At 34.1% G+C, this 27,811-nt stretch overlaps 1 protein-coding gene and 1 long non-coding RNA gene across 19 annotated transcripts; both read right to left on the bottom strand.

Moving 5' to 3' along the window:
- Window positions 1-3,697: 3,697 nt before the first annotated feature.
- On the bottom strand, window positions 3,698-7,046 carry LOC145008415 (F-box protein At4g02760-like). The gene is made up of 12 exons (XM_078967041.1): window positions 6,700-7,046; window positions 6,416-6,585; window positions 5,771-5,887; window positions 5,573-5,683; window positions 5,314-5,450; window positions 5,111-5,232; window positions 4,958-5,022; window positions 4,770-4,830; window positions 4,607-4,669; window positions 4,455-4,507; window positions 4,272-4,369; window positions 3,698-4,175 (listed from the first exon to the last, which is right to left on the bottom strand). The coding sequence occupies exons 1-11, from the start codon at window positions 6,997-6,999 to the stop codon at window positions 4,276-4,278; spliced, it is 1,293 nt and encodes a 430-aa protein (XP_078823167.1). The 5' UTR covers window positions 7,000-7,046; the 3' UTR covers window positions 3,698-4,175; window positions 4,272-4,275.
- An 11,680-nt stretch (window positions 7,047-18,726) lies between these two features.
- Window positions 18,727-27,566, bottom strand: LOC145008408 (uncharacterized). 18 transcript variants are annotated; one of them, XR_013663403.1, is made up of 14 exons: window positions 27,040-27,566; window positions 26,270-26,846; window positions 26,108-26,187; window positions 25,874-26,017; window positions 25,415-25,469; window positions 22,784-22,910; window positions 22,523-22,602; window positions 22,307-22,343; window positions 21,740-21,814; window positions 21,510-21,620; window positions 21,347-21,417; window positions 19,278-19,338; window positions 19,048-19,175; window positions 18,727-18,927 (listed from the first exon to the last, which is right to left on the bottom strand). It is a non-coding gene; the product is annotated as an uncharacterized LOC145008408 (long non-coding RNA). The 18 variants fall into 18 exon arrangements; XR_013663401.1 differs by having other exon boundaries at window positions 21,347-21,620; XR_013663400.1 differs by lacking the exon at window positions 21,510-21,620 and having other exon boundaries at window positions 18,730-18,927; window positions 27,040-27,564.
- Between the last annotated feature and the right edge of the window lie 245 nt (window positions 27,567-27,811).

The raw sequence follows: 27,811 nt of genomic DNA, 5'->3' as shown, positions 1-27,811 counted from the left end.
GGCGGCGTCGATGTAACGGTACCAGTGGCAACAGCCACGGTTAGCGGCGACATTCGACGACCCTAGCGACATCAGTGGCGTTGGCTGAAGGCGGAGCAGGAGAAGAAAGAGGAAAAGGAGCATCTAAGAACGCTATTACACCACCCTAAAGTCACTCTCGGTGGTTTCTTCGTTCGTGCAAGGCGTCTGGCAGCAAGGTGTGACGGCATCTCGATGGCAAGGCAGCAGGCGGCGGTCGTCGGAGCTCCATCTGGTCGGAATACATGAGAGAAAATCGGGTGATGGCAGCTGGTGAACTTGAGTGGCGGTTGTTCATATTAGGGTTAGGGTTAGGAGGAGATGACGAGTTTATAGTCCCCTAACCAATCAAACTTTTTTCCATGTTTACGAGTTCGACCCCTCTTCCACCAAAACTTTTCAAGTTAATTCCAAAACTTACCACACAGACCCTGCCCTCATAAATCTTTTCATACTAAGTCCATAATTTACCAAATATACCCTGATTCCTAACATCCTTTTCAAATTCAACCCATAAATTACTAAACAGCCCTCGACATTAAAATCCATTGCAATTTAGGTAAAATATTTTCCAATTACACCCTTGCCTTCATAAATACTTACAAAGCCAACCTGGAACTTACACTATTAACCCCCAACTTCTAAATTACATCAGATAAATCCTCGAAATCAACACCTTGCTATATAATTATTGATTTTAATAAACGGGGTGTTACACGCCGTTATAGGAAGTACCAGTTATATCCAAAAACTAGAAAAATAAACTTGTACATTTTCTACCCTTCATACAATTAATGAAAAAGAATGTTGATTACAAAAGAAAAAAATAAGAAGACAACACTACCCTTGTAATTGACATGCATTATATAAGTAAAGACATAATATCTCAAACAAAATTGGCATGCATTACAGTGAAATAGTGAATCAGTTCAATAGAATATGCTTCAAATTTCGTAGTTTTTGGATATGAAAATCCCACCAAAGAGATTAAATAAACTTCCACAAAATATCTCAGACCAAAGTAAAAATTCATCTTGGCATATCTCTGATGTTAGTTTCTTCCGACATCTTCAGTTCAAACGTTATGTTGGTTAAATCGGTTAAAATCAAAACATTTACTGCAAATAAAATAATAATTTATGAACGGTGTTAATTACTTAAATTTATATTACTTTAAGGAGAAAATATTAAAAAATATATATATATACTACTTACTTGGTCAAATGAACCAACTTTTTTCGAAAAGCATATATTATATACTTTCTCTTCAACGCATAATAGAGCATCACAATTTGGTGGCATGTGCGCTGCCGTTATATGTAGCTTAACCTTTATTATATTCGCACTGTGTATTAACAAATAGGGTCAAAATATGTAAATGAATATGTGTTGGTAAATAACTAAATATATGTTTTATGTGCATATATAAAACTTACGATCTGTCTTGGAGAAAGAAAGTGAACGAAGTTAATGTTCTTGGATGGCCAAACATACGCGAGTAGTTTAGTTTTTTCCCAACGATTTTTCCAACAACATTTAAAAATCAAGTTTTTTCCAACAAAGTGAACAAAGTTAATGTCATTGGATAACAAAGTTAACTTTTTTATTTTTAGAATATAGAATATGCTTATAAAAAAATTGGTAATAAAATATACCAATCATAATTTTTCTTGATGTCCTATCCTCTTGTAAAGATTTGATGTTGGAAATCAATGGATAAACCGGAAACCATAAATTAGTAGTACTAGAACACCGATTAAACTGTGTGCTAGTGCTTATTCGGGTAATCCAAAGGTCACAGCTAAAGCTGTATCCTTGATATATCGGAAACTGATAGTATGTTGGTTTAATTTGGAAATGGGCAAACAGAACACACCTTCCAATAAATGGTCTTCATTGAAAAAATGCATCAATTTTGGAGTAACAACTGCCACTATCTTATCTATCTAATAGAACGCCACTATCTTTACATTTCTGTCGATAAGGGTTATGATCAATTGAGTCGATCTAACTTCTCTCCAACAGAACTCCACTTGCACGGTTCTTAATGTATACCATAAATGAGGGCTTTGAAGGAATGAAAAATCAGTGATGCAAGTGTGTCCATCCACGATTATAAGAAAACCAATATTTTTTATGATATTATATAATGAAGTTGTAGTAGGAAGATAACGAAACGTGGTTGCTTACACATTTTCCCATAGAGTGGGAGCAATATAATCATTTTCTCTATATATGTAGCATTTGAAGATAAAGTAGTTTCTTATATAACCTTTCAAGTAATTTCAGTTACGTAGATAAGATGATTTACAAACTACGTAATCATTCAAAACAAAAAGGATTGATTATCTGTTGTAATAAATGTTGGCAAATTAATCTTTGAATGATGAATTTGATGATGTAAACTCAATCTCGCAAGAAAAAAAATACAGTTGAAGTAACAACAGAAACATGAATATTACAACTATAGAATTGATAAGTTGTGAAAGAGGATGATACCTGCAGAAACGACAAGTACCAAGTGAAATAACATTAACATCTTTGTGATTCACCTACAAAATAGGACTTAATTGATCCAGGGAAGATCAATTTAACACTTAATACAATTCAGATTTTCAGAATTGGCTACTATATGAATTAAAAGGAGTTCGTTTCAAGCTTATAGAACAATTGCATAAAGAAACAATCACAATCGATTGTATTTCAGCCGGTTGAAACCTAGAAATCAAAGGAAGAATAGACAGAGATGAAGCAGTCATTATACAAAATCAAGAAAGAAGACATATGAGAAATAGAACTGAATTGGTTTGGGGAAGATAAATTTAACACATAATACAATTCCGATTTTCAGAATTGACTAATACATGGATTAAAAGGAGTTCGTTTCAAATTTATAGATCAATTGCATAAAGAAACAATCACAATCGATTGTATTTCAGACGGCTGGAAAATCAAAAGAAATAGTAACAGAACACAAACATCAATGAGAATTTGACGTTGCTTACTCGATTTTTAAGAGAAATTAATAACATTTGATTACCGTAAATATCAAATCCATGAAGTAGCAACAGAACACGAACATCAATGAGTTATTTAATTTGGAAAGACGATGATACCTGCAGAACCACCATCGACTTTTCAATCGAATTTCTGAGACAACGATAGTATAAGGGAGAGATAAATGTTAGAACGATATATAAGGTCACGATAATGATAGTAACAAAGACGTATTTTTAATTCCTTTTTGTTATGATGACATCAGCGAAAGAGATCCAATAGTTTAAAATAATCAATGAAAAACATTTAGGGGTCATATTGTTTTAGGTGATGTAATTAATTAATATATATATATATATATATATATATATATATATATATATATATATATATATATATATATATATATATAGAGAGAGAGAGAGAGAGAGATATGCTTATTTTGGTTTTGTTAATTGTACTATGGTCCTTAGGAGTGGTTGCGGATAGGACAAGAGAGGATGAAAAAAGAGAATATGTAAATAGGGATAACAATGGAGTTTAAAGATTTTTTTATTTCAATGGATACTTATCTAGTTCATAAAAGAATTGAGAATTTTATATCATTTATTAAAATTACAAGTTATATGTATTTTATCTAATGCATGATATTTTAGTCATTTCCAACTAAGTCATATGTTCATTTGGCCGTACCAAACAACAAGCATTATATTCCAATATAGTAACCAAACATAACAAATAAGTAGTCTAACGATCTTTTTTCATTATGTTACTAGGCTTATTCTACTTTCGACCAAACATACCATGAATGATTGAAGATACGTATTACTAATAAAATAAACGATAAATAAATAAATATGAAGCCGTTATTCATTGTTTAGACTATTCTGTTTTCATTTTACTAACCAAAATCGATCTTAAATCTAAAATAATAATTTGGTTTGATCAAAACCAATCCGAATATCCAAACCATATTATCCGATCCAGATCCAAATCCAAATCCAAATCACCCAGTTACCGCTACTCAAGATCACTATTTAACTGCTACTGGATGTGCTCGTGGAGGATGACGAATCAGATGTAGTGGATGTGGAGGATGATGAGTCAGATGTAGTGGATGTGCTCGTGGAGGATGATGCATCAGATGTAGAGCTGCTCAACTGCAAAGGAAGAGTGTTTGAAATCACTTGTCATGATTTGTTCAATATCAATGTAACTTCAAATTTAATCACAGTAGTAATCAAATATATAAATACATCATCATCTGTCATATGATTCACCAAATTGAGTGGAAAATTCAGGTACGAAACAGAAATTAGGTCTTTGTTCCAACAGTTGCTTTATGAGAATGGCACTACACAAGAGAAGACAAGACAAGTGGTAAGAAAAAAAAAAATTTACACAGAAAGGGCAAGGCAGCAAGGAATAATCCAACGCACCTCGCACCCTCCAAGTGACCATTATATGCTATATCTTCATCATTCGATATGTCCTGTGTTGAAGAGACACATGATAAATATTATTCAGTTTGAAGAATTTGGAAAAAAGAAATTACATAAACTAATTCAAAAAAAAAAAAAAAAAGACGCACAAGATGCTTTAGGAGCCTGAACTTTCCTGCAAGAAGAGCTTTCATCAACTTCTTAACCTCCACCTGCCCATGAGACCATGACACGTGTGTTAGGGGATAGGGATGAAAGATATAGACAAAAAAGTTATTTTAAAAATAAAAAAAAAAGGACAAATATTCTTACTTTTTTGAGTCTTGAACAGTTGCGTAAAATCATCACCTCCAAACTATTTCCATCACCTTTGCTGCCATGGAAAACTACGTAAGTAAGGTAGGAAAAAAATATATATAACAATGAATAGAAAATAATCAAATATCGCCAGTGAAGGAGAAGATGGAGATAAATTAATACGAGTTGAAGGTTTTTCTCACTTTAAAAAGGAACCAGAGAAGAAACAAGATGTTGAAAAGTCGACATATTTCAACTCGTGAAACCCCTGCAGCATAATAAGAAAGACATGAGCAAATAATTGTGTTTGTTTATATGGTAAGAATCAAATAACAGAGACACGTGTAGATGAATACCTTCAACAGCTTGTGAGCATTGTAATCACTCAATCTACATCCTTTCAGTGCCAAAGTGGTTATCTTAGGGCAATTAAGCACAAGTTCTTTGCATGCGGAGTTTCCTATAAAATTTCCTTCACCTGCATTACAGATCTCACTAAAATGATACTACGCCCTTTCCAAATATTAAGAAAAAATCATCAACCAAATTTAGACAGAACCATCAAAAAGGCGACGCTTTAACATGAGATAATGTCTACCCATGGAGTCCTTTGACTTTGAAAGGTCAAAGACAAAACGCTCTATCAAGCAACAATGTCTACTCACAAACTTCAGTGTAGGACTCGCATCAACATCCCTATTTGTCAAGAAAGGTTTTTAGTACTTGACAATAAACAAGTGCATTGAAGGAAGTGATATCAGCTTATTTAATGAGTAATGACCATGATGCAAACTGACAATGATGCAAAAAGAACTTACAAACCCACAATTTCGAGATCAACGAGAGAGGGGCAAACTGACAATGATGCAAAAAGTGCTGTGTTATCCATCATTTTGATATTGTGAAGATGCAACCTTCTCAAGTGAGACCTTGAAATTACAATATAGAGTGGAGTCAATAGATACTCTATACTTGTACAATAATAATTCATTCATTCCAAAAGAATGAAAACATACCCAGGTACACCACCATTGGCACCCAAAGAACCCAAGCAAGACCTTGTCAAGATAGATGATTTCTTTCCTTGCTTGTTTAATGATGGCTGAGGTGGTAGTTCAACAAGCTTAATAGACCTAAAGTTGGCGTATATGTAAGTTTGTGCATATTGTAGTGCATTATTGGTACTAATGAAAGTTTAATGTCATCAGTTGTATGATCCTATACACATTAAACCCAATTCATAGATATCTTTAACCTTTAAGCTTTAAAAAGAAGGTGCTACTTAACACACTTACAAGTTCATTGTGGAATAAGCATGTATGCAAATTGTAAATCATACATTATAGTTTGAGAGCCAATGGAGTAAGTGCTTTTCCCTACAAAGTAAAATAATGTTTTCTTGCCCTCTCTCTTACTGCAACATGCAAGCAAATTTTGATGAATTTATATTCTTCATCATATTTACTCCTTATAGTTATCGGCATTGATGTTATTTTATAATTACAGAGGGCGAGTGAAATGGGATTTCTGAAGATACTTAGAAACCCTAATTTATTCAAATCGGCATAAAATTGGGATGGTTTTACCCAACCAACATAACTCTACCAAAAATTACAAGTAAACAGCACCCCATACTACATTCAGGAGGAAAGAGATATTACCGAAGCGCATTTCTAGCTCGTTGAATCATTGTAGTTACCACAACAACATTGACCTTGGGTATAGCCAACTCAATATTAGCAAAACACAAAGGATCTTTAGCACAATTCTGAAAAAACAAGCATGTAGCCGAGGCAGAGCAAACGCTTGGCGTATCAAGCATGGAAAAAACCTACAAATCATCATTCACAAGTATGAACAAGCATAAGGAATCCATTGTGCCTAACAACTTCAGTTGAGCGTTAATTAATCAAAAATCAACAGACCACGATAGAAATAGAAATACCTTGATTGTGAGGTCAGGAGGGAGAGGCCAGAAGGATGCATTATGGATGGAAGAAAGTTTACGACCATATCTCTTGCCAGCTTCGAGCAGGACGGATCCGATATGGAGAGCACGTTGTATAAATTCGTTTTGATCGGAATAGGCAGACCTAGATTCAACGAGGCCATCGAATGAGGCCTCGATTAAAGCGGAATCGGAGACAGCAAGCAAGGACTCCAACAGCGAATCGATATTTAAGTGATAGTAATCACGCTTTGAAACCCTAAGGGAATGATCGGAAAGGCAAGAGCGTTTAGCCATGGAAGAGCAGTGATGAGACGGATGGTGCGTGGGAGAGAAAAAATTTACACTATCCTATGCTATATAATTTACAAAGACCTTATGAACAGTTGCATTTTTCCATTTTATTTTATAGTATTATATTTTGGCAGATTTAATCCCTTCAACAAAAAATTTATATTTTTGAAGATTTAGTTCTTTCTACAAATGTTTTATATTTTGGCAGATTTAGTCCTTTCAACAAAAGGTTTTATATTTTGACGGATTTAGTTTCGCAACAAAAGTCTTACATACAAATAAAGGTTTTACATTTTGATAGATTTAGTCCCTACAATAAAGGTTTTACATTTTAGCAGATTTAGTTCCTGCAAAAAAAAATTTCATTTTGGCAAATTTAGTCCCTACAACAAAGGTTTTACATTTTGATAATTTTAATCCCTTCAATTTACTCCATGCAACAAAGATTTTATATTTAAACTAATTTAGTCCTTGTAATTATTTAGTTTACAAAAAAGGTCCTTATAAAGTTTCTACGTAAAAGGGGGAATTTCTATTGAAATTTAATACAAATTTAAATTTTATATTAAAAGCAAAATTCACAATTATATATATGGTTACTGGTGGTTAGTGAAAAACTAATGTTAAAATCTCGGCATTTCAAATTCATCAAGTTTTAATTTGGATTGTAATAACTAATAAGCTTGTATTGCAATTATGGGAGGCCATCAGGGCCAGGGCCATTGTGCCAAGTGCGGGAGGACCCATGAGGGAGGATGACAGGAGACAGGTTGGAGATGTTTCAGTTGTTGTCAGATGGGTCATTTAGTAGAGATTATCCCTATGGATCATTTCCAATGTGTTTTCACTACAACTAGGTGGGCCACAAGAAGGACAATTGTCCGATGTTGAGGGATGGAGCAGTGAGTGCACCTGTTCCGGTTACTTTGAGGATGACTGACGGTCGTGAGGGTTAAGCAGGAGCCCCGGCAACAAGGAGCCGAACATTGCAGTGTCAGTCAGGGGAGGCCATAGTTTCATCATATATGATATAGTGGGTACATTATATTTAGTTTTTTCATGCCTTATTTGTTGAGTTTTAATCATAACATCATTCCTATGATGTACATGCAACCCTGATTACTTTGAATCTAGGTTTTTCTAATTTGAACATACAACATTGAATACTAAAGCAATAACCCTATGACTAGCATACATATTTCGAAAATCACGTATGATTAGGGTTAGAATCTTTACCTCTCTTGTTATATAGAAATAACAAGTTTAATCTTCTTGATTTTAACTTCTGAAAGCCTAGTGCCCCAAGTGTTGCACCTCTAATGGAGTCACAAACACCCAATGCAAGAAGATGACTTATGAGAGAGGTGAAATCGGCTAGGGAAACTCAAAGAAGACATAGGGATGAATTCCACCTGCTAAGGAGTTTATTTATAGTTGAGGCTATTAGGATTTCAAGGTGGAAACCCTAATTTCATTGCTTAGGTCCTAAGCAATATATGGACTCCTATTAGACAAGCCTTGGACTAAATCTTTATGGACTCTCATAGAGATTTTGTCCACCATATACCAATGGGGTCTATAAGCCCAAACTATAATTATTACCGATTTACATAATCAGTCCTCATTTATTTAATCAATCTTTTTTTTATCGCTAAATTAGTTCCAAATTAATTTCTGATCAATACTAATTAAATAATAGGATTTCCAAATAATATATTAATAAAACCATTTTGAGTACTAATTTATTATTCATATAATAAATTCTACTCTCTCTCATCTCGTCATCCTATCAAGTTGCATGAGTGAAGCAACCTAAAAGGACCATGCTCATAATCGGGTCACGTACATACCAATAATAGTAATGGGCTTAGACACCTAATCCAACACTGTTATCCGCGAATATATGTGCTTTGGAATCATGTGTTGGTGTATAAGCATTATCTTTAGTTTAGTTATCTGTTTTTGTTTTGGTTGTTATTATCAAGGAATGTTATATGCTATTTTTGCATGCCGAGATTTATGAGTGGGATACGTGTTGTTGAGTTTGATCTAGATGGTAAGGTAGTTTGTTGTGGACCATTGGTGGAAACAATTCATGGTATCGCTTCAAAGATCAGTAGCTGGATTATCATGATTAGTCCATCAATGAATTCAAAGTTCAGAAATGTTGTGTCTCTAATGGGGGTGTCGATCGTTTATGAAAGGACTTTTGGATCCGATCGCTACCATTGCTAGGAAAGCAGCGGGAGCAAGAGGATGATGATGGTGGTCATGTGAGTTTGTTCAGACATTGGAAGTGACAAAGAAATTTCGAAATCGTATCGGTTGAAGATGGTTAGGATTGCATAAACCCTTCGGTAAGTGGGATGTTGGGTTGGTGATCAGCTAGTTCCGGCAAGGGAATTTATTATTCGCTATTTTTGGTAAGGTTGGAAAGGTGTGGTTATATCCAAGTGAGGGAAAACCGTTTTAATTTTCAAGAATAAAATCAGGTGCGGAACCAAGGAGAGTTCCCCGTCCTAGTCGAGAAGGAAGCCAGTTCAAGTGGCATTCATGATCGAGGTCACACAAGGTTGAGGATCATAAACTTTCAATGATAGGTTGGCGCATTCGTAATGATGCATGACAGACATGTGATTGGATCCTGGTTGAGGGTTGTGTTAGAGCCTCTCTGCTTGATCTTGTCTAATGAAGGCTTTGGGGTTCGAAGCATAACTCGGACACCTGAATGGGGTATAGTTGAGTCGTTGCAGCCCAAGCCCATGATATTTTAGGGTTTCCTTCGTATTTAAGAATATCTCACCTCATTTTTGGGTTTCACATCAACCCCAAACCCTCTTTCACCTCAGAAAACCCTAGTCTTCATCCTTGCTTGATCTTTGGCCATTTTGGAGCTTTTCTTGGTTTGGTAGAAGGAGAAAACAATAAGAAGAAGGTGATCTTTTGTGGAGGCTTCTGGACCATTGTAATTGTTAAAGTTTCTGGTTACTTTCTTGGAGCTCACAACATAAGATAAGCTTTCTCACGTCGCGAGGTATGCTCTGTTGACTTTTCTTGACTGAGTTTGCTAGGGTGAGTCAGGATAAGTTGGAATTGGACCGAGTGAAATCTCACGACATGACCAAGGACTGGTCACGACGTGATGATGGATAAGTTGACACTGGATTGTTGATTTTGACCGTTAACTTTTGGATTAGTTTGAATTTTGGTCAAAGTTCTATTATTAGAAGGTAGACTTAGGGGTTAACTTGTGTGGATTGATAGGAGGTGTCGAGCACTGTCTTTTGGCAGGAGAACAGTTAGCTAAAGTCAGCTTTTGTGATTCAGGTGAGTCTCCTCACTGTACCCGTGGGTCGAAGGCACCAATGCCGACCCACTAAGATATGTTATATTAGTTGCCATTGTGACTCTTGCATGGTATGTTGGGCTAGTCTCATTGTATGATGAGCTAGGCCCATTGTATGATGGGTTAGACCTATTTTTTATGTTGGTCTAGGCCCATGCAGGGGCGGAGGCAGTACAGGGACTACCAGGTGTGCTGCCCCCTCCAACATTTTTCATTTTACTTATATACTATTAGTTATAATTATAAACACTATTAATTACTTTTAGCCCAAAATAAAACTAATCCCAAGTCTAGCGCCCCCTAAGCCCAATTTCCTTAATATTGTTGTTGGACAATTATAATTTGCATATTTAATAACAAATATATCAATTACAATTTGACCGCAGTTAAAAATCATCGACAATTGGCAAAGGGACTATATTGCAAATTACATTTGACTCACTTTCTTTTACAAACTTCAAGTTCAAGAAAATATAATTTCTATTTATTACTTTACTATTTAATACATAACGTTATATTTACTTATGATTAACATTTTTTAGCAATATAATTTGTAATTAATGACTATTATGATTAGTTGATTAGTTTCAAAATTCTTATAATGATAGGGTAAACCATGTGTAAAAAAATAATTATTGAATTTTTTTCAATTGAAAAAGAAAAATAATTATTGAATTCTTGAAAAAATCGATGTAGTTCCTATTTATTCTATTTTCTCTTTATCATTGTCTCATTCAATTTTACAAAGTTGATTATGTTATTTGAATAATTTTTTTTAATATATATAAGCCCCCGTTATCCTAAAATCATAGCTCCGCCCCTAGGCCCATGGATTAGGAATGGCTAGGCACGTTGTATGCTATGTAGGGTGTTAGTTGTCTTTGTGACTCTTGCATTTATATGGTGGGCTAGGCCCATTATGGTGGGTTGGGCCCAATGTGCGGGATAGGCCCAATGATACGTATGATATGTGGTCTTTTGGGGAACTCGCTAAACTTTGTGGCTATGGTTTTATGGTTATGGTTTCATGTACTTCTAGTTCGAAAGGGAAGGGCCCGACTTGATTGCAACACATCCACCCATGTTTCTACAACTTGATGATTTTGGGATTGTACTTTAATAATTATTACTGTTAAATGTTTGGAAAAAGACAATTGGTGTTTCTGGTTGAATTAAAAATGAAATTCTTACCTTATAAATTTTATGATGTTTCATTTTCTCTTCCTTTTGCATTCCAAACTTCCATTTAATATGTAATTGAACATTTCAAAGCATATTAAGTATCATACATCTTAAAATATAATACTTTTACTCAAATATATTAAGATAATGACCTAAAATACATAGTTAAATAAAGACATATTTCTTTGAGCCATGGATTTGGTGATCATGTTACTGGTTAAATTGACATTGATGGGAAGCTTTAGACCTAAGTTGAATTTCACGGATGTTGATTCACCATCTTGAAATCAAACAATAGGTTCTGTTTCAGTTCTACCAAGTGGTGGGGTGGTGGTTAATGGTGATGGTTGTGGTAGCAGGTGGTATGGTGGTGATGGTTGTGGGTAATAGTGATGGTTTTAGTGACAAGTGGTATGGTGGTGGTGGCTATTGTCACACCCCCAAACCAAGGATGGCGGAAACGTCCGAGGGTGGATGACTTCATATAGAGTATCACAACAACGAGTATAATAGTGCTCAAAGTAAATACAACCATCACAAATATAATTGAAAAAGTTACATCAAAGTATATGTTTACATGATTCACATCAATTACATTATGATACAAAATGAATTGTTTGACGAATTATCATCCCATCCTCAAAACGTTGTTGATTTTCTGTTTCACTGAATTCCTGAGAATACAAGTAGTTTTGAAAAAAAGTGTCAACACAAAGGTTGGTGAGTCCATAAGAGATTTCGTTAGAGAAGTAAACCGTTTTCCTTGTAAAAGCGTTTGAATATGTATCCAGAAAAATCCGATATTTTCTTTAAAATCTGTGTAATGTAGTCTTATAACCGAAGATTAAAATGTATAAGTAACCTCTCTTACTGATAGAAAATGATATGTGTTTAAATCGACATAAACGCGCTTGAATTAAATGAAATCCCCGTAAATTCTTATGTTTGTTAATATTTTATGTATATGTAGTCCTAAATCCCAGGACCGAGAAATAACAAGTATTGGTCATACTTAAAGATATAAATGTGGTTTCAAATGATGTGTAGTCATAAATACCAAAACCGAAAGTGTACAGTAATATCTGTACTTATTGACATAAAAAGTGATTTTAAATCGACATAAAACCCATTTAGGTTTTATAAAAATCCCATAAACTTTATGTATTGTTATCTCCCTATGTGAGTCGCTATAATCATACTATGACTGAATGAACCTGTCACGACGTTTCTCAGGAGTCGCGAAACTGAAATGACATTTGTCACCCGTAGACCTGCAAGTCCCACTGTAGCTAGCAACAAGGTGTGGGGTGTCAAACCCAATATAGATCTATACACAACTATCACGTTCTCCCTCCAGGAGACTCTGATTATAACTATCAGAAATTAGATCCCGGACTCGGACGTACGGAAAGAGATTGTCTCACAATTTTGGGTTAACAAGTTTATGTGTGGTGTGCTTGAGTGTGAAAACTTTTTGTATGAATGTACCCTTTTTGTACGAGTGTGTTATGTGATGAATCATAAACTATACCTATTATAGTTTATCCAAAACGTTCGTAATATATAAGAACTCTTTTATGAAAATGCATTAGTGTTATGAATCCATTAAACTATGCTTATTATAGCTTAATATTCGTGTTCTAAATGAATAAATAATCTTATCATTAATGACTAAGTTTCAGTTTATGATGATAAACTAACAAGGAAACACATTCAATATTTAGAACTTATTGTTATACACTTTGCTCAACATAATACAATTTGTTATGAAATTTATATGTTGTTAACTAACTTTAACCTTTATGCGCTGTTTTAGAAAAGTCATAGAAAAATCATACGAAGTCGAAACCTAAATCCGTAAATTCTAAGAGTTAGAAAAATGTGTCTAGTTTACTCATAATTTTTATCGTGATTTTTAATGACCTCCAACTTGGGTGAAAAAGTCCATAATCACAGACTGGTCCAGATTGGTGTTTGAAATGATAAGCAGTTTTGTAAAAATCACCATAAATTGTAGAAAAATCGTATGGAGATGTGCAAGTATTCATTTTAAAGCTAAGAACTTGAGCTACTTGCACCTTGTACAGTTTTGAAAACAAAAATGTTTAAGTTTCCCAAAACAGTCCGTGAATGGAGTTGAACTTTTCTGATGAAGGCTGTTAGAAAAGTTTAGTTATGTTCTTAGTGTTTTAACTTGTATTCCCCACCTAAAAACTCGAGAAAACATTAAAATGTAGGGGTATGAACTCACCTTAAGTGATTTTAGTGGATGAATGTTGGATTAGGGAAGTGTTCAACTCAAGAACACTTGAAGATGCCTTGAAGATTTTCGAGAATCTAACACCAAAATGATGTAATTTGTCTAAGCAATCTATGATTGGAGTAGAAGGAAGTGAAATAATCATAGAGAGGATGAATTATACTTACCAAGAGTGTGAGAAAGCTTGATAATCAGCCTTGAATCTCGAATTTGATAGAGAAAGTTTGAGAGAAAAATGGAGTTGGATCCTTGGTGAAATGAGAGCAAATGAGAGAAGTGAGGAGAGAGGATGGATGTTCCATCTCTTAGAACGTGGGAAATGGCTGGAAATAATGAGAAAGGACTTATGAAGTGACTAGGGATGGGCTGATAGTGAATAGTGACATGGAGTGGGTATGAGAGTGGTTGCTTGTGTCATAAGGTAAAGTAAAGTCAACACTCCACCTTAATTATTTATCCACTAGATTTTATTATTTAAATAAGGATTTTCATTAAAATATGATTTAATTATGAATATTTAGGGTTTATTATGTTAAAATACGAGTTTGGGTGAAAATCCCGCGTTAAAATCTCGAGAAACGAGCTTAAAATGATAAAAATATCAAAAATGGGTGAAAAGTGTCACATTTCCGAAGTCTGGCCGAGGTCTCGGCCTCTGATGCTTGGAACCGAGACTAGAAGTGCAGACAAAGAGGTGGAGAGAAGAGACCGAGAGTGCGAGAGGAGAGACCGAGAGTGCGAAGAAGAAGGAACCGAGAGGAGAGATTTGGGAGAGATTTCACATTCTTGGAGAGATTTCTCATACAAAGAGAGATGTAGGAGTGATTTCACATTCTTGGAGAGATTTCTCATACACAGAGGGATTTGGGAGAGATTTCACATTCTTGGAGAGATTTCTCATACAAAGAGATTTTTGGGAGAGATTTCACATTCTTGGAGAGATTTCTCATACAGAGAGAGATTTGGGAGAGATTTCACATTTTTGGAGAGATTTCTCATACAAAGAGAGTTTTGGGAGAGATTTCACATACGTAGAGAGATTTGGGAGAGATATGACATACGTGGAGAGATTTCTCATACAAAGAGAGTTTTAGGAGAGATTTCACATACTTAGAGAGATTTCGGAGAGATTTGACATTCTTGGAGAGATTTCTCATACAGAGAGAGATTTGGGAGAGATTCTAAATAGAGAGAGATAGAGTGAATACGATTGAGAGAGGTTTTGTGTGTGGCATTTGTGAGTGTCCGGCTTCGCCACGCAAGGTCCGTAAACTCTGTTAAGCCTTGTTTAAGGATCTTACACACTCCCGATGAGTATGCAACATTGTTTTATCGGTTTGGCTCGCCACGTACCCACGGGCAAAATAAGTCGAACGTTTTGACTTGTTGACTTCGGTTGACTTTGACTTGACCGGAAATTGACGGTTGTCACATCTATTGGAACAGTGATTGCAGCAGGTTGTGGTGGGCGGTGGTAGTAGGTGGTGGTGGTAGGTGGTGGCATTAGGTGTGTAACGACGTAAATTTTCAACAAAAATTTTCATTTTTAAAACATATAAAACTCATATATTATTTTTTGGTGAAAATCGTAAGTGTCTCAATGTCAACATAAATCCACAACAAAAGTCAATTCATAGAATCCTTAACATAATCTCGAACAGGTGTGTACAATCATGTCGGTGCCTTCTCGCGATCCTCAGAAGTACCTGAAACACATAACACATAACATGGTAAGCATAAAGCTTAGTGAGTTCCCCAAAATACCATGCATAAATAATTAGTGGGACCCTCCAGTCCTACGGCTCGTTGGACCCTCTAGTCCGGTCTAAGTGAGGACCATCCGGCCTCGTAGTTCGTTGGACCCTCCTGTCTGGTCTAAATATCACATAATATAGCATAAATATTACACAACAAAATGCATAACTCAAGTAAGCACATACGACCCTCTGGTCACACATAAATACCACTCTAGGTAATGTATAGTGGGAAGACTCGCCTCGAAGCAAGCAAGCTAATACACCTCGTATACGAATCACCGATCTAGCCTCTGCCTAATGCGTGTGGTGATTATCTCTAATTAGATCACAATTCTAATAAATTCATATTAACCCCTTTTAACTCTTGGTAAGGGTAAAAGACCATTTTACCCCTCCATAATCTCAGTTACTCATATTTGGTCAAGACTCTAAAAGTCAACCGAAGTCAAACTTGAGTCAACAGTCCATGGTGACCCAACTCGACAAATGCATTAGCAGGACTTGTCGAGTCCCCTCGTTTCCTCAGAGGCCTTCTGAAAACCAACTCTACTCATCGAGTTGACCCGCTAACTCGATGAGTTACAGCATGCTCAAACTTATCGGAATAAACCATAAGCGACTCGTCGAGTCAGCTCATGGACTCGGAAAGTTCATCCAGTCCATACTCCCATTCAGATGTTTTAGGGTAGATCTATCACTCCAAATACTAGATCTAGACTCCCTAGGCTTAAATGTCACGTAAAGCTTCGATCTTTACGATCATGCATGGCATATTTGCTCCATAATGCCAATACATGCTCCAAGAAAGGTTAAATGCACATGAGCTTGCCTCTAGCTCAATAAAGCTCGAATCTTTGGACTCTCAAGGCCTTATCTAGTCCAGATCTGAGGTTCTAACCTCAAACCATGCTCAAATAACTCAAGGACACAAGGTGATTGGAAGAAAACGCCAAAAAAACTCCCAAAAATGAGATCTAACGAATGTATGGCCAAGATGAGAGCTTTTTACCTCTGAATAAAAGCTAATGACAGAAGAATACTATATCCACAGCCTTTCCTCAGTTGGATCCACCAAGCTCCTCCAATCCTTCCTCCAAAATGTACAAGAATGCTCAAAATGGTCTCTCTCTCTCTCTCTCTCTCTCTCTATATATATATATATATATATATATATATATATATATATATATATATATATATATATATATATATATATATATATATATATATATATATATGATGAAAGGGGCAGGTTAGGGTCTCTCTCTGTGAAGAGTGTCTGCACAAGGAGGCTATAAGTGCCTTTATATAGGTCCCAAACCCGGGGATTTAGGGTTTCTCATTCCAGCGCCTACTCGACGAGTAGTCTCTTGGACTCGTCGAGTAGGTCACTAAAACCTTGTGACCACGCGCGAATCGACTCGACGAGTCATAGCATCAACTCGTCGAGTCGCTCTATAAACCTCAAAAGTAAATAATCAAAATGATGTACACGGGATTCCGGATGTTACAAGGTGTGTGCTCTTGAATGTGTGTATATATTTTGTTTTTTGTATAAAGAATTAAAATAATAAAAACAAAAGGTATTTTCATCATTTCACAAACACATAACAAATTATGTTAACAAAAATAGTCATGCGGACCATTTGTCTACAATGTTAAGACCATTCATACAAAAAAGATTTCGTAATGACTATTTTAAGGACAAACTGAAAAGTTTAATGGGCCATATGTGAAACTTTGATTGTTAAATTAGGCAACTCTAGTGGTATTTAGTTGATTAAATATAAACAAGTATAATTTTAAAATTAATTCAAATTTTTTCTCATAGCAAAATTATTATAACAAGAAAAGGGACACTAGGGGTGTGTGTGATACAATTGGGATGTGTTTGATAAAATAAAATGTAGAGTTGCTGAAGGATGAAATGGAATATGTTATTTTTATTTATGTAAAAATATTTAGCAAAAAGTAGCTGTAATACTTTAAATATTTAAAATTACATAAAATTGCTAAAAAGTCATAAAACCTAAAAACATTTGAAAATTATCGAAACATTCATTAAGATGATGCTTGTTTCTTCAGAGACACAATGTTTGTAGTTTGCGGACAACATCTACAAACCTCTGCAGAAGAAGAGATAGACTAAACGTTTGCACTATTCAAAAAAGAAACTACTTGTTTTTTAACGTCTTCAAACTATTAAAATAAACTGAAAGTTAAATACATTAATTTTACAATCTTAAAATAGTTTAACACGATTAATTTGTAAACAAACTCTATAGGCAAGAGACAATGTGATATATTATAAAGAGTTATTATTTTTTTTTTCTTCTGAGAGGTTGTAAAAATAGTTATTTTAATGAAATATAACAAAATACTTATTTGAATGACTCATATCATTTTTACATAATTAGTCGAGCCACAAACTATTTTTATTTTGTTTTATCTTAAAGATAACTTGCACTTCAAAACTCAAAACAATTTTTTCTTTTAATTTGAACTAGGGAAGAGCCCCGCTTTGTGGGGTTGGATCCGCCAGAAAACCTGTCTAGGTTCAAGATGAACAAAGCAATAACACAAAAAGAAATAAACAAAAAACACAAACGGAAAACCATTTCTTTTTCAACTAAATACAAACTTGAATTCCACATAAAATGTAGACCCTCATTTTCATCCATGCATATAATCTAAACTTTTGGAGACACTTTATGTTGGTGTAGTCTTGATCTTTGACATATATACCATTGGAGACATGGTTATACTATTGACTCATTTAAGATCATTGTTTATTGAAATGATCATTAACCCTAGTGTAATAGTACATATAAAATGTTTACAATATGAGGTTTATATTATCAAAAGGAAAGGAACAAAGAATATAGATAAACGAATAAACTTTTATACTCTTGGAGGCTTTTATTTTTATAAAGTTTTTTATCCCCAAAAAAAACATTCCCTGTTTAGAAAATGCTGCAGCAAAACAACTCCAATGAGATTTTTTGTGACTTTGTTCAAGTTTATTAAAGCATCTTAATTTTATTTGTACCTAACATTGGGTAGGTGTTTGAAGTTGAATGTCTTAATAAGAAAAAATATGAAAAGTACAATGTTATTATTAGGTAGGGTTTTCAAAGTACATTGTTTTAATAAGAAAAAAATAAAAGTGTAACGTTGTAATAGAGAGAAATTAAAGTAAGATGCTATAACAAACAAACAAATGAAAGTCTGTTGCTATTTTTTGCATTTACCCAACTTTTAAAAGCTTACATTAGGATGAACATATGCAGAAATCAATCCAATGATCCGTATATAGTAATCAAACCCAGATCTACAATCTCACTTGTGCAACAGAGGGGGGTTTGGTTTAACAGGATCATTATACCCTACAAAGCCATAAAAAAGTTTAGCCTCTACCCGATGATGAAGTATCCATAAAATTGCAGTGTAGTTTTTAATAACAACCAAAACAAATGTAAGATATGAGACAATAAGCGGAATATTACCTTTCTTCACTGGTAGTGCCCAAGTAGTCTTTCCTAAGGTAATGACTCATGTTCAAATCTTCCAAAGGAGATTGAAATAGAGTGCATGAGTTCAGGTTGTGTAATTGAAGAAGCCAGACATCAAAATCCTTTCATTTGAACAAATCAATTGAAACTTTTTACATTCCACCTTCAGGATCGCAAATTACAAATCGAAAAATAATGGAATTGAGGTGATTATATAAACAAACCATATATTCATAAAATTTTCTTCAAAGGTCTATTTTTAACATGAACTGTAAGAACCCACACCTGCAGTTGAGGTGATTATATAAGTCAAAACTTATAATTAAACCAAGATAAAAAATAAAAAAAAAAAATAAAAAAAAAATGGTAAATAGGAAAAAAAAAACACTCAGTTTATACCAAAATTCTAATTTGACATTGTGTGTTTTTTTTTTTTTTTTTTTCAAATTTGACACTTTGTTTTCCAGTTTGTTATAATTCTCACCACTTGATCGGTCAACCAAGTTACATGCTGATGTGGCATGATGACATGTCAGTTTTGATGATGTGGCATGTTGACATGATATGCTGATGTGTCAAAATCGATTTTTCTTTCCACAAAAAACAATAAGTTCTCATTTTTTTTTTCGATTTTGACACTAAGTTTAATTTTTCTTTCAATTTTGACACTTTGTTTTTTTGTTCCAACTCGAACATCGTTTTTTCCAATTTTGTTCAATGTTGACAATTTTTTATTTGAAACCGTATAAATATTTTTTTAACACATTTAAACCGTATAAATGTTTTTTCCAATTAAAAACCATAGTTCTGTATAAACACAAGGTTTTTTTTTTTGTTTTTTTATTTTTTTATTTTTTATTTTTAATATACATTCAAACCATAATTTTATATATAAATATGTATTAGTTATATAAAAACCATATTTTATATTAAATACGCAACTTTAAAAAAGTATGGAAACATATAACCGAGCAAAACCCGGATGTCAAGTTTGCAACCCATGAAATTGTTATGATTAGTTTGATTCTCATGATACAAGTAATACATATTTATACATTATGTCTTGAATGAAAAAAAATACATTGTATTTAAATAAAAACATGGTTTTTAAACAATATATATATATATATATATATATATATATATATATATATATATATATATATATATATCTTTACTACTTATAAAAGAAATCTAACTATTTCTATAAATAGATTGAATATAATAATATTATTTTTTTAAAACGTCCAAACTATTAAGCTTGAAGTACAACCCATTTATAATATAATAATATAAAACTTTAACCCTATCTTTTATCCCCTAAAAATCTCGTATCAAATTAATAGAATAAATCATTTGCAAATTGAACCCGTCAATCTCAACACTTCAGCCATTTGAAGCGGTCAATGTCAACAATTTATAGAGGATCTCTTCTCTCACATTGGTAATAAGCCATCTCATAATATCTATCTTCGTAATCCCTTCAAAATAAGAAATATACGCACATTCTCTCGAAGAACCATAACCAGTAACCAAGATAGTATAACCACCACCACTACAGCCGCTCGGCCTCCTTCCGCCTTCAACCAACCACTATCACGACTACCGCCCTTCCTCTCACCCACGACATGAACTTTCTTTTGGAACATAACATTTTTCTTTAAAAACTATCGTTGAAAGAAGCTATTTGTCCCCGCCGCTGTGCGCGGGTAACGGCTAGTATATATGTATAATTTAAAATATAATAAAAAAAATATATTTATACGGTTTCAAATGGAAAATTGTCAAAATTAAACAAAAATTGATAAATGATTTGATTTGGAACAAAAAAAACATAGTATCAAAATTGAAATAAATAGTAAACTTTGTGTCAAAATCGAAAAAAGTGAAAACTTAGTGTTTTTTGTGGAAAAAAATTCAATTTTGACACGTCATCATATAATGTCAACATGATACATCATCAAAACTGACACATCATAATTCCACGTCAGCATGTAACTTGATTGACCGGTCAAGTGGTCTGAATTTCAACAAACTGTAAAACACAGTGTCAAATTAGAATTTTGGTGTAAACTGAGTGTTTTTTTTGCTATTTACCCATAAAAAAAAAACTAAAAAACAGACAAAAATTGAAAAGTATAACTAATAAAACAACTAAATAAGATTAGAGAGGCATGACAATACATACTTATTGGAGCTAAATTTTCAAGAACCAAACATGATATTCAATTTCAATCATATAAATGAAATCGAAAGTGAAAAAAATCGTTTTTTCTATTACTTTGAGCTTCACCTTTTGTTCTTATTTTCTGATGTGATTCCCACTGGAAGAAAACAATCTTGGGCGTCTGCCATGGTTTTCACCTGATGCAAGTAAAGCACAACAGATGTTCAAAACAGTCCAAAATGGATTTTTTTATCATTATTATTAACAAAGAGGGGGAAAATGTTATAACAGATCCTTCCGAAGCCAGGAAAGTCAGCATGGAAAACAACCATCCTACATTCACTTGCTCGTTGGGAGCTTGGTCCCAACACTGATCCAACAACAATGTCTCCAACTTCAGCTGGATTAATAGTTGTTTTTTTTTTTTTCTATCAATGCCTTATAATTTACAACAAAACAATGTAAAAGTTGTACAATTTTTTTCAAATGAACAGTAAAACACAAGTTGAAAGGATTTACCTTCAAAACTGGGGCAAGTATATTATCAAGATAAGTATTCTTGAGCCCACCACTCTTTCATTCAGGGTTGAAGTTCTTTAAGATGTAAAGGTGAAAAAAAAACAAACAATGGGGTGGAGATTAATTCTAAATCCAAGAATGTTGATGACAATAAGAGTAATTCCACTAAAATTGTTGCTAATTTTTACAATGAAAAAGCTTTTTTCTGAAGTTGTTGCAGGATCATCTTCTACAACTTATGGGGTTTATCTACTTCAATTAAAAAAGAAAACTTTATTAAGTTTGGGAAATGTTAATAAAGAAAAGAACAATCGAGAAACACCACACAAGATTCAAGAATCTAAAAAAGTTGGGAATGTGTCTTCTGTTCATGATGATGGAAGCGGAAACACTAATGGAAATCCGTTTCTACAAAAGGGTAGTTTTGGTAATTTGTAAAACATAAATGGTAGGGAGAACTTTTCATCTTCAAGTTCTTCGGGATACTAAATCAGTTAATCGAATTAATACCGATGAATACAATTTAATCAATAAAGACGTGAAAAATAGTAGAAAGAGGAAACGTACAGGAAGAAACTCATTAGAGAACTGAACTTATTAGCACCTGTAAAAAAAAAAAAAAACCAAAATTGAATGAAAAATATCAACTGACCTCATCCTTGTAACCCATCTCGTAACCCATAAAACCCGTATTTGACACAAAAAAGAAACGTAAGGTTTCATGTGCAATCTGTACATGGGATTCACTTGGCTATGACTGAATTAAGGGCATGTGCATATCACCTTCTATACATATGATTGATTAGGTATGTGAAATTCCTCCACAACAGAAGCCTTTTCTTCCGACATAGCTTACCAGAATACTGCATCAACACAATACATTTGAAGTTGGACAGTGTCAACAAAAAACAATGACAACATATGTAAAAAAACATACAATTGGAAAAAAATTACTATCCTTGAAATTGTTTGACCCCTGATGGAATAGACAACAAATTGGTGGAAAGGTTTTAAAAAAACCTAATCACACATCAGACCGTGTACCTTGGGCTTATCGGATTCCGCCATTGATCGATGCGGCTGTAGACGTACGACTGGTGACATTCGTGAAGCAGAAGAGAGATGGTAGGCGGGCGAGTAGAAGGAGCGGGATAATCATAAGTTCACTCACCTAATATAGAACATATATGAAGTACATAAAAAATAGAAGAGTATCCAAAGCCACATAACCTTAAAGTTGTTTGGATTTTACCATTGAACAACCACCAAAAAAACTAATTTACATATTGGTAACACATCACAAAAGGAACGAACCTTAAGACACCATTTCAGAGAACCTGGTAGCACAGGCTCTTGACAATTGCTTAAGAAACGAAGATAAGTGACAAAACAAATCAAAATAACTCAATTTCACATTAGAGTTTCTAAAAACCTAAATTTCAATATGATGGAATAAAACTAAAACCATAAATCTTGAGAAATCACCCCAAAAGTGTGACGGAGGACCTTTAAAGATGGTCGACAATCTAATTGGAAAACGAAGGCAGCGACTCGATGATGTAATCTCAACACGTGTTTCGACATTGTCATTAAGTAAAGAAAGCAACAGTTGGCGGTGACTGTTGGAGATGATGGGGAATGGCCAGGATATTGTGGGTGGTGATGCGTCCGCAAAGCACAGAGCAGTGGAGAAGCCAAAATGCAAAGCTTTGAAGCGAGTTCTTCCATTGGTGTCGATATTGAAAAGAGAAATTGGAGGAGGAAGTAAGCGGTGCAGATATGAAGGTGGGGAGCTATGGAGTCGGAAGAGAAAACCGACGAAGTGGTGGCTATAGGAGGGAGATTCCATGAAGCATGAACGATGGAATAAGAAAAATAGGATGAATCGATTAGGTGAAAGGTAATTGGATGTGCGAGGCGGTGAGAAGATGAGGAAGATAGATGAAGAAGTGAACACATGTTAAAGCAGTGGACAAAGGAAACACCATGTAACACAAACAATAATCCAGACATCGACCATATAGAAAAAAATTACTGCATAAATGGATAAAAAAAATTAGAAATGGTCCAACAGGAAGCAAGTGTTGTTCATGGGTACTTGTGTATATATATATATATATATATATATATATATATATATATATATATATATATATAATTACTGAAGTGCAATCTACTATGGTTGTCAAAATCGTGATCCCGATCATAAGATCGTACGGTCCTATGATGCTATGATTCTAAATATGAAAAACGAGCTGAATCGTAAACAAATCGTATTTAGGGTAGAATCGCAAATAGGATCGGGATCCGATGAGATCCTACCTTCCATTAATTTTTTTTTTCAAATGAGTTTTTTTTTTTTTTTTTTTTTTCCGTTTTATATCTTTTACCCTTTATCAATTTATCGTTTATAATTTTGTGTTGTGACTTATGACTAATATTTGAAAGTTTTTATAACTTTTGAACTTAAAATTGAATGTTTGAAATATTTTTCATGTTTTAAAATTAATTAAAGTTAAATTTAATTTTGTGGGATCTTAAGATTTTGATCTTGGAAATGCAAAAACAATACTAAATATCTCGATCTTGACAACCTCAGTTGTTAAAATCAATAGTATTTAACAAATTTTTATTATTTATTATTTTTAATTTTTAACTAGATAAGTGCCCTCGCTTTGCGGGGCTTGGAAGCCTTCGGTAAAAAGTGAATTTGTATTGTTGCAAGTATTATCCAATTTACAAAGCATTATTACCATTCTAACTATGTACATATAGTTCAAGACTTGAAGCTTGTTTGAGCCACAGAACAAAAGTCTATGGTTAATATATTCACCAAACAAAATATAACATTTCTTTGTGGTGAGAAATGTGGTTTTATTTCAACTTTCAAATCCACACCTTAAGGTTATTTTACACAATATAATACCTCAGGTAGGAAGGTAAGCATATCAACACGATTCATTGCCTCTGGTTGAGCAATTCTTTTTCTAAATGTATGAGTCATTTTTTTTGCCTACAACACAAGGGTGTTTTAGGCAAAACAACAAATAATCATATACAATTTTCTAAAAAATGTACGAAAAGAGAGCATAATAAAATAGCTTTTCAAAAAGTAACCTTGGGTTACAAATCACTGTATTTGGACACAATAACACAAATTGCATTAAATATAGAGGAAGGCAGAAGATAATGTAATTGCTTTTCTAATTTTTTTGCTAATCCTGGTGTAATCGTGCAGTTCCTCCGGCTAAGACAATAATGTTCAACCAATTAAGACTACTTTCACTGTAGACCTAAGACAATACCGTCTAACGGACTTTATTTTAATTATAAAGTATACATCAGGACATCGGGTGGTTGGGTAAACAACTTATTATTTTTTGTTTTATTTCAAAAAATTCTATAATAAAATACGACAATAGGTTGACCCAAAATAAAATCCCAAGGGTAACATCAACTGAAATTGCAATGAATATGATTACACCAACAACCAAGAAGCAGGGGTATATTTGTCCGAAATACCCATAAATGAACATAAGCATCTAATACACCTCCAGTTAGACCCTCTTTGACCCTCTGATTGTGTAAATGAAGACTATTGATCCATCAAACTATTTTTCTACTACAACATAACATTTAGAAAGTAACACAGAGGAAAATTTTTGAAAAACCTACCAGATGTGGTATTGAGCGGGGAAAATGCGGATATATTGTCCTTTGTTAGCTCAACCTGAAAAAGAAGGAAACAAAATACTCATATAAACAACTAAAATTTAAACATGGGTATTTCCTTGTCGATTAATTTGGAAATTTGATTTTATGGTTCAGTCAAACAAATATGATTTAATAGGTTAATACAGTAACCCTTTACCTTTTTTCCCCCCTCTCAATTAATGAATATTAGAAATTAAAATTTTACTTTTATTCAAACAGTTTATTCTACAGAAGAAACAAAACTTCTGTATACATAAATCATTACACCCAAATAGGAAAATGCACGTACCGAATGACACAGTTTTCAGCATTGTCGTTTGAAATTTGAAGATTTTTTCCTCAATTTGATATCAAAAAATAATAAACTAACCTAATTTTGACTATAAGGCGAAAACACCCTCATCGTATATAATCCAATACCTTAGTCATTTTGACTTTAGTAGCTTTTGGCACAAATATTTTCCAAAGAGAACTCAAACTTGGTTTTCCGAAAATGCCCTTTTGCTTTTGTCAATGTCTAGTTTCTGAAAACGAATATTAGTTTCTCTTAACCTGGCACCAGACCTATGAAAAAGAAATTTCTTTAGTTCTTCCAATCATGGTTTGGATTACCATTTCTGATATAACATAGTATAGATTAAAAAAAAAGCTCACTTGGTAATTGATTTGATAGTCTGTTTAAAAAATGATGCTAATCAAGTCCATAAAATCTGCAACTTTGTCACCACTATAGACTACAACATAAGATGAAATGATTTAATCATATAATAAAAATTAATAAAAGAAACTCAATATCATTAGTATAAAAGCACTTACATCTTGGATCTCTTGTCATGTTGAGATGCCATGTATTGAAACGCACCCATCAGCAACCACTGATCTTTCGGGTGACAACCGAGAGCTGGAAATTACAGCGGTGGTGGTGGAGGAAGAGACTGGATCAAATCTTTGACATGAAACCTTAGTTTCCATTGTTGACAAACAGATATTTCGTACACAAAAATATATACCCTTCTTCAAGAAATCCATAACATATGCAAATGTAATAAAACATACCAGAAAATTGTCCAAAAAGTTGACTATTTTTAGTACCTTAGGTGTTGATGATACCCGAAAAAAGAAACATGAAATCAATCAAATATAAAACATGATTTGTAAGCAAACATCGATGAAATCATTCTTATCAACCCTAAAACAAACGAAGTATAACCTTGATAATATCTTATGACAAAGCAGGAAGCACTTAAGTGTAAGATTGGGAGGGCAAGACATCAGAGGAAACACAAACGCTATCATATACACCAGTGTCAATCCTTTTCATCAGTGTACACCCAGCCCAACCGGAAACCTAAAACCACTCTTGGCTTGTCGTGCGTTGGCGACGATGAGACAGCTGCCAGACAGAGTTGCCGATGACAATGTTAGAAGGTCAAATAAACGGACAAAAAAGTTTTGATTAGGTATTAGATAAAAAAGTACAACAAAATTAAGCAGCTAACATCATGTGTCAAAATGTCGCTAGAGTCGAGTTTAAAAAAAAGATACATGAATCGATTGAGACACACAGATAAAATGGAAATAAGCACCTGATAGCGTCGAAGGCTTTCCAGAGCAAGAACGAAAGCCGATTAGTTTTAAAAGTTACGTACGGCGGTGAAAACTTCAACCATTTGTAGCGATGAAGGAGGCGGTGGAGAGGGGATACGCTGAACGGAGAAAGTAGTGTGACGAAGGCCACCGGTCGAAGGCCTGATATGGGAGTCGACGATAAACGGCAGAGACCAGGGGAGGAGTCGCTTACCCCGGTTCCTCTTGAAAATCCCTAAAAGGAACACGAATCAACCAGACACGATTGAGGGGTCACCTGGCTTATGCAGGTGTGACGGTGAGCAATGGAAGAGCCATGATAGGCTGATGGTGGGTGGGGTGGATAACCGGTGGTTGGATTTTGGGTTCGATAGTGTTCCTAGGGAGGAAGACATCGGTGAGATGTGGAGAAGGAGAAGTCTGTGAGGTAGCAGAGTTGGTGAGATGTTGTGGCAAAAGTGAGAAGCAGAAATCGTATTGAGGTGTTGTCCGTATGTAATTGGAAGCAGTGGGAGGTGGGGTATGTATTAGCTTACAAAGACGGTGAAGTACAAATACAAAGAAGACAAAGAAGATGTATACAACTTCAATTTCAAAAATTATCTAAAAGGGCTCCTGAAGAAAAAAAAAAAAAAAAAAAAAAGAAATTGACCATATACAAATAACTTGGGACCAATTTTGTCGATCCCTTGGCCATTTTACTTAGGTGGAGAATTTTAATATATATTATAACTAACACCCCATTTCCGAGTTGTAGCAAAGAAAAGAAGA

The sequence above is a fragment of the Lactuca saligna genome, chromosome 8, assembly GCF_052625555.1.
Source record: "Lactuca saligna cultivar CGN05327 chromosome 8, ASM5262555v1, whole genome shotgun sequence".
Classification (NCBI taxonomy): Eukaryota; Viridiplantae; Streptophyta; class Magnoliopsida; order Asterales; family Asteraceae; genus Lactuca; species Lactuca saligna.
The sequence above is the reverse complement of the archived record's forward strand: the minus strand, read 5'-3'. Positions and strand labels throughout refer to the sequence as shown.

What these genes read in the sequence shown, in the direction of transcription:
- LOC145008415 (XM_078967041.1), bottom strand. Translation starts at nt 6,999, where the DNA reads ATGGCTAAACGCTCTTGCCTTTCCGATCATTCCCTTAGGGTTTCAAAG. An exon ending in CGAGCTAGAAATGCGCTTCG is followed by an intron (nt 5,888 to 6,415) that starts GTAATATCTCTT and finishes CGCCAACTTTAG; the next exon opens with GTCTATTAAGCTTGTTGAAC. An exon ending in GGTCACTTGGAGGGTGCGAG is followed by an intron (nt 4,370 to 4,454) that starts GTGCGTTGGATT and finishes TCTCTTGTGTAG; the next exon opens with TGCCATTCTCATAAAGCAAC.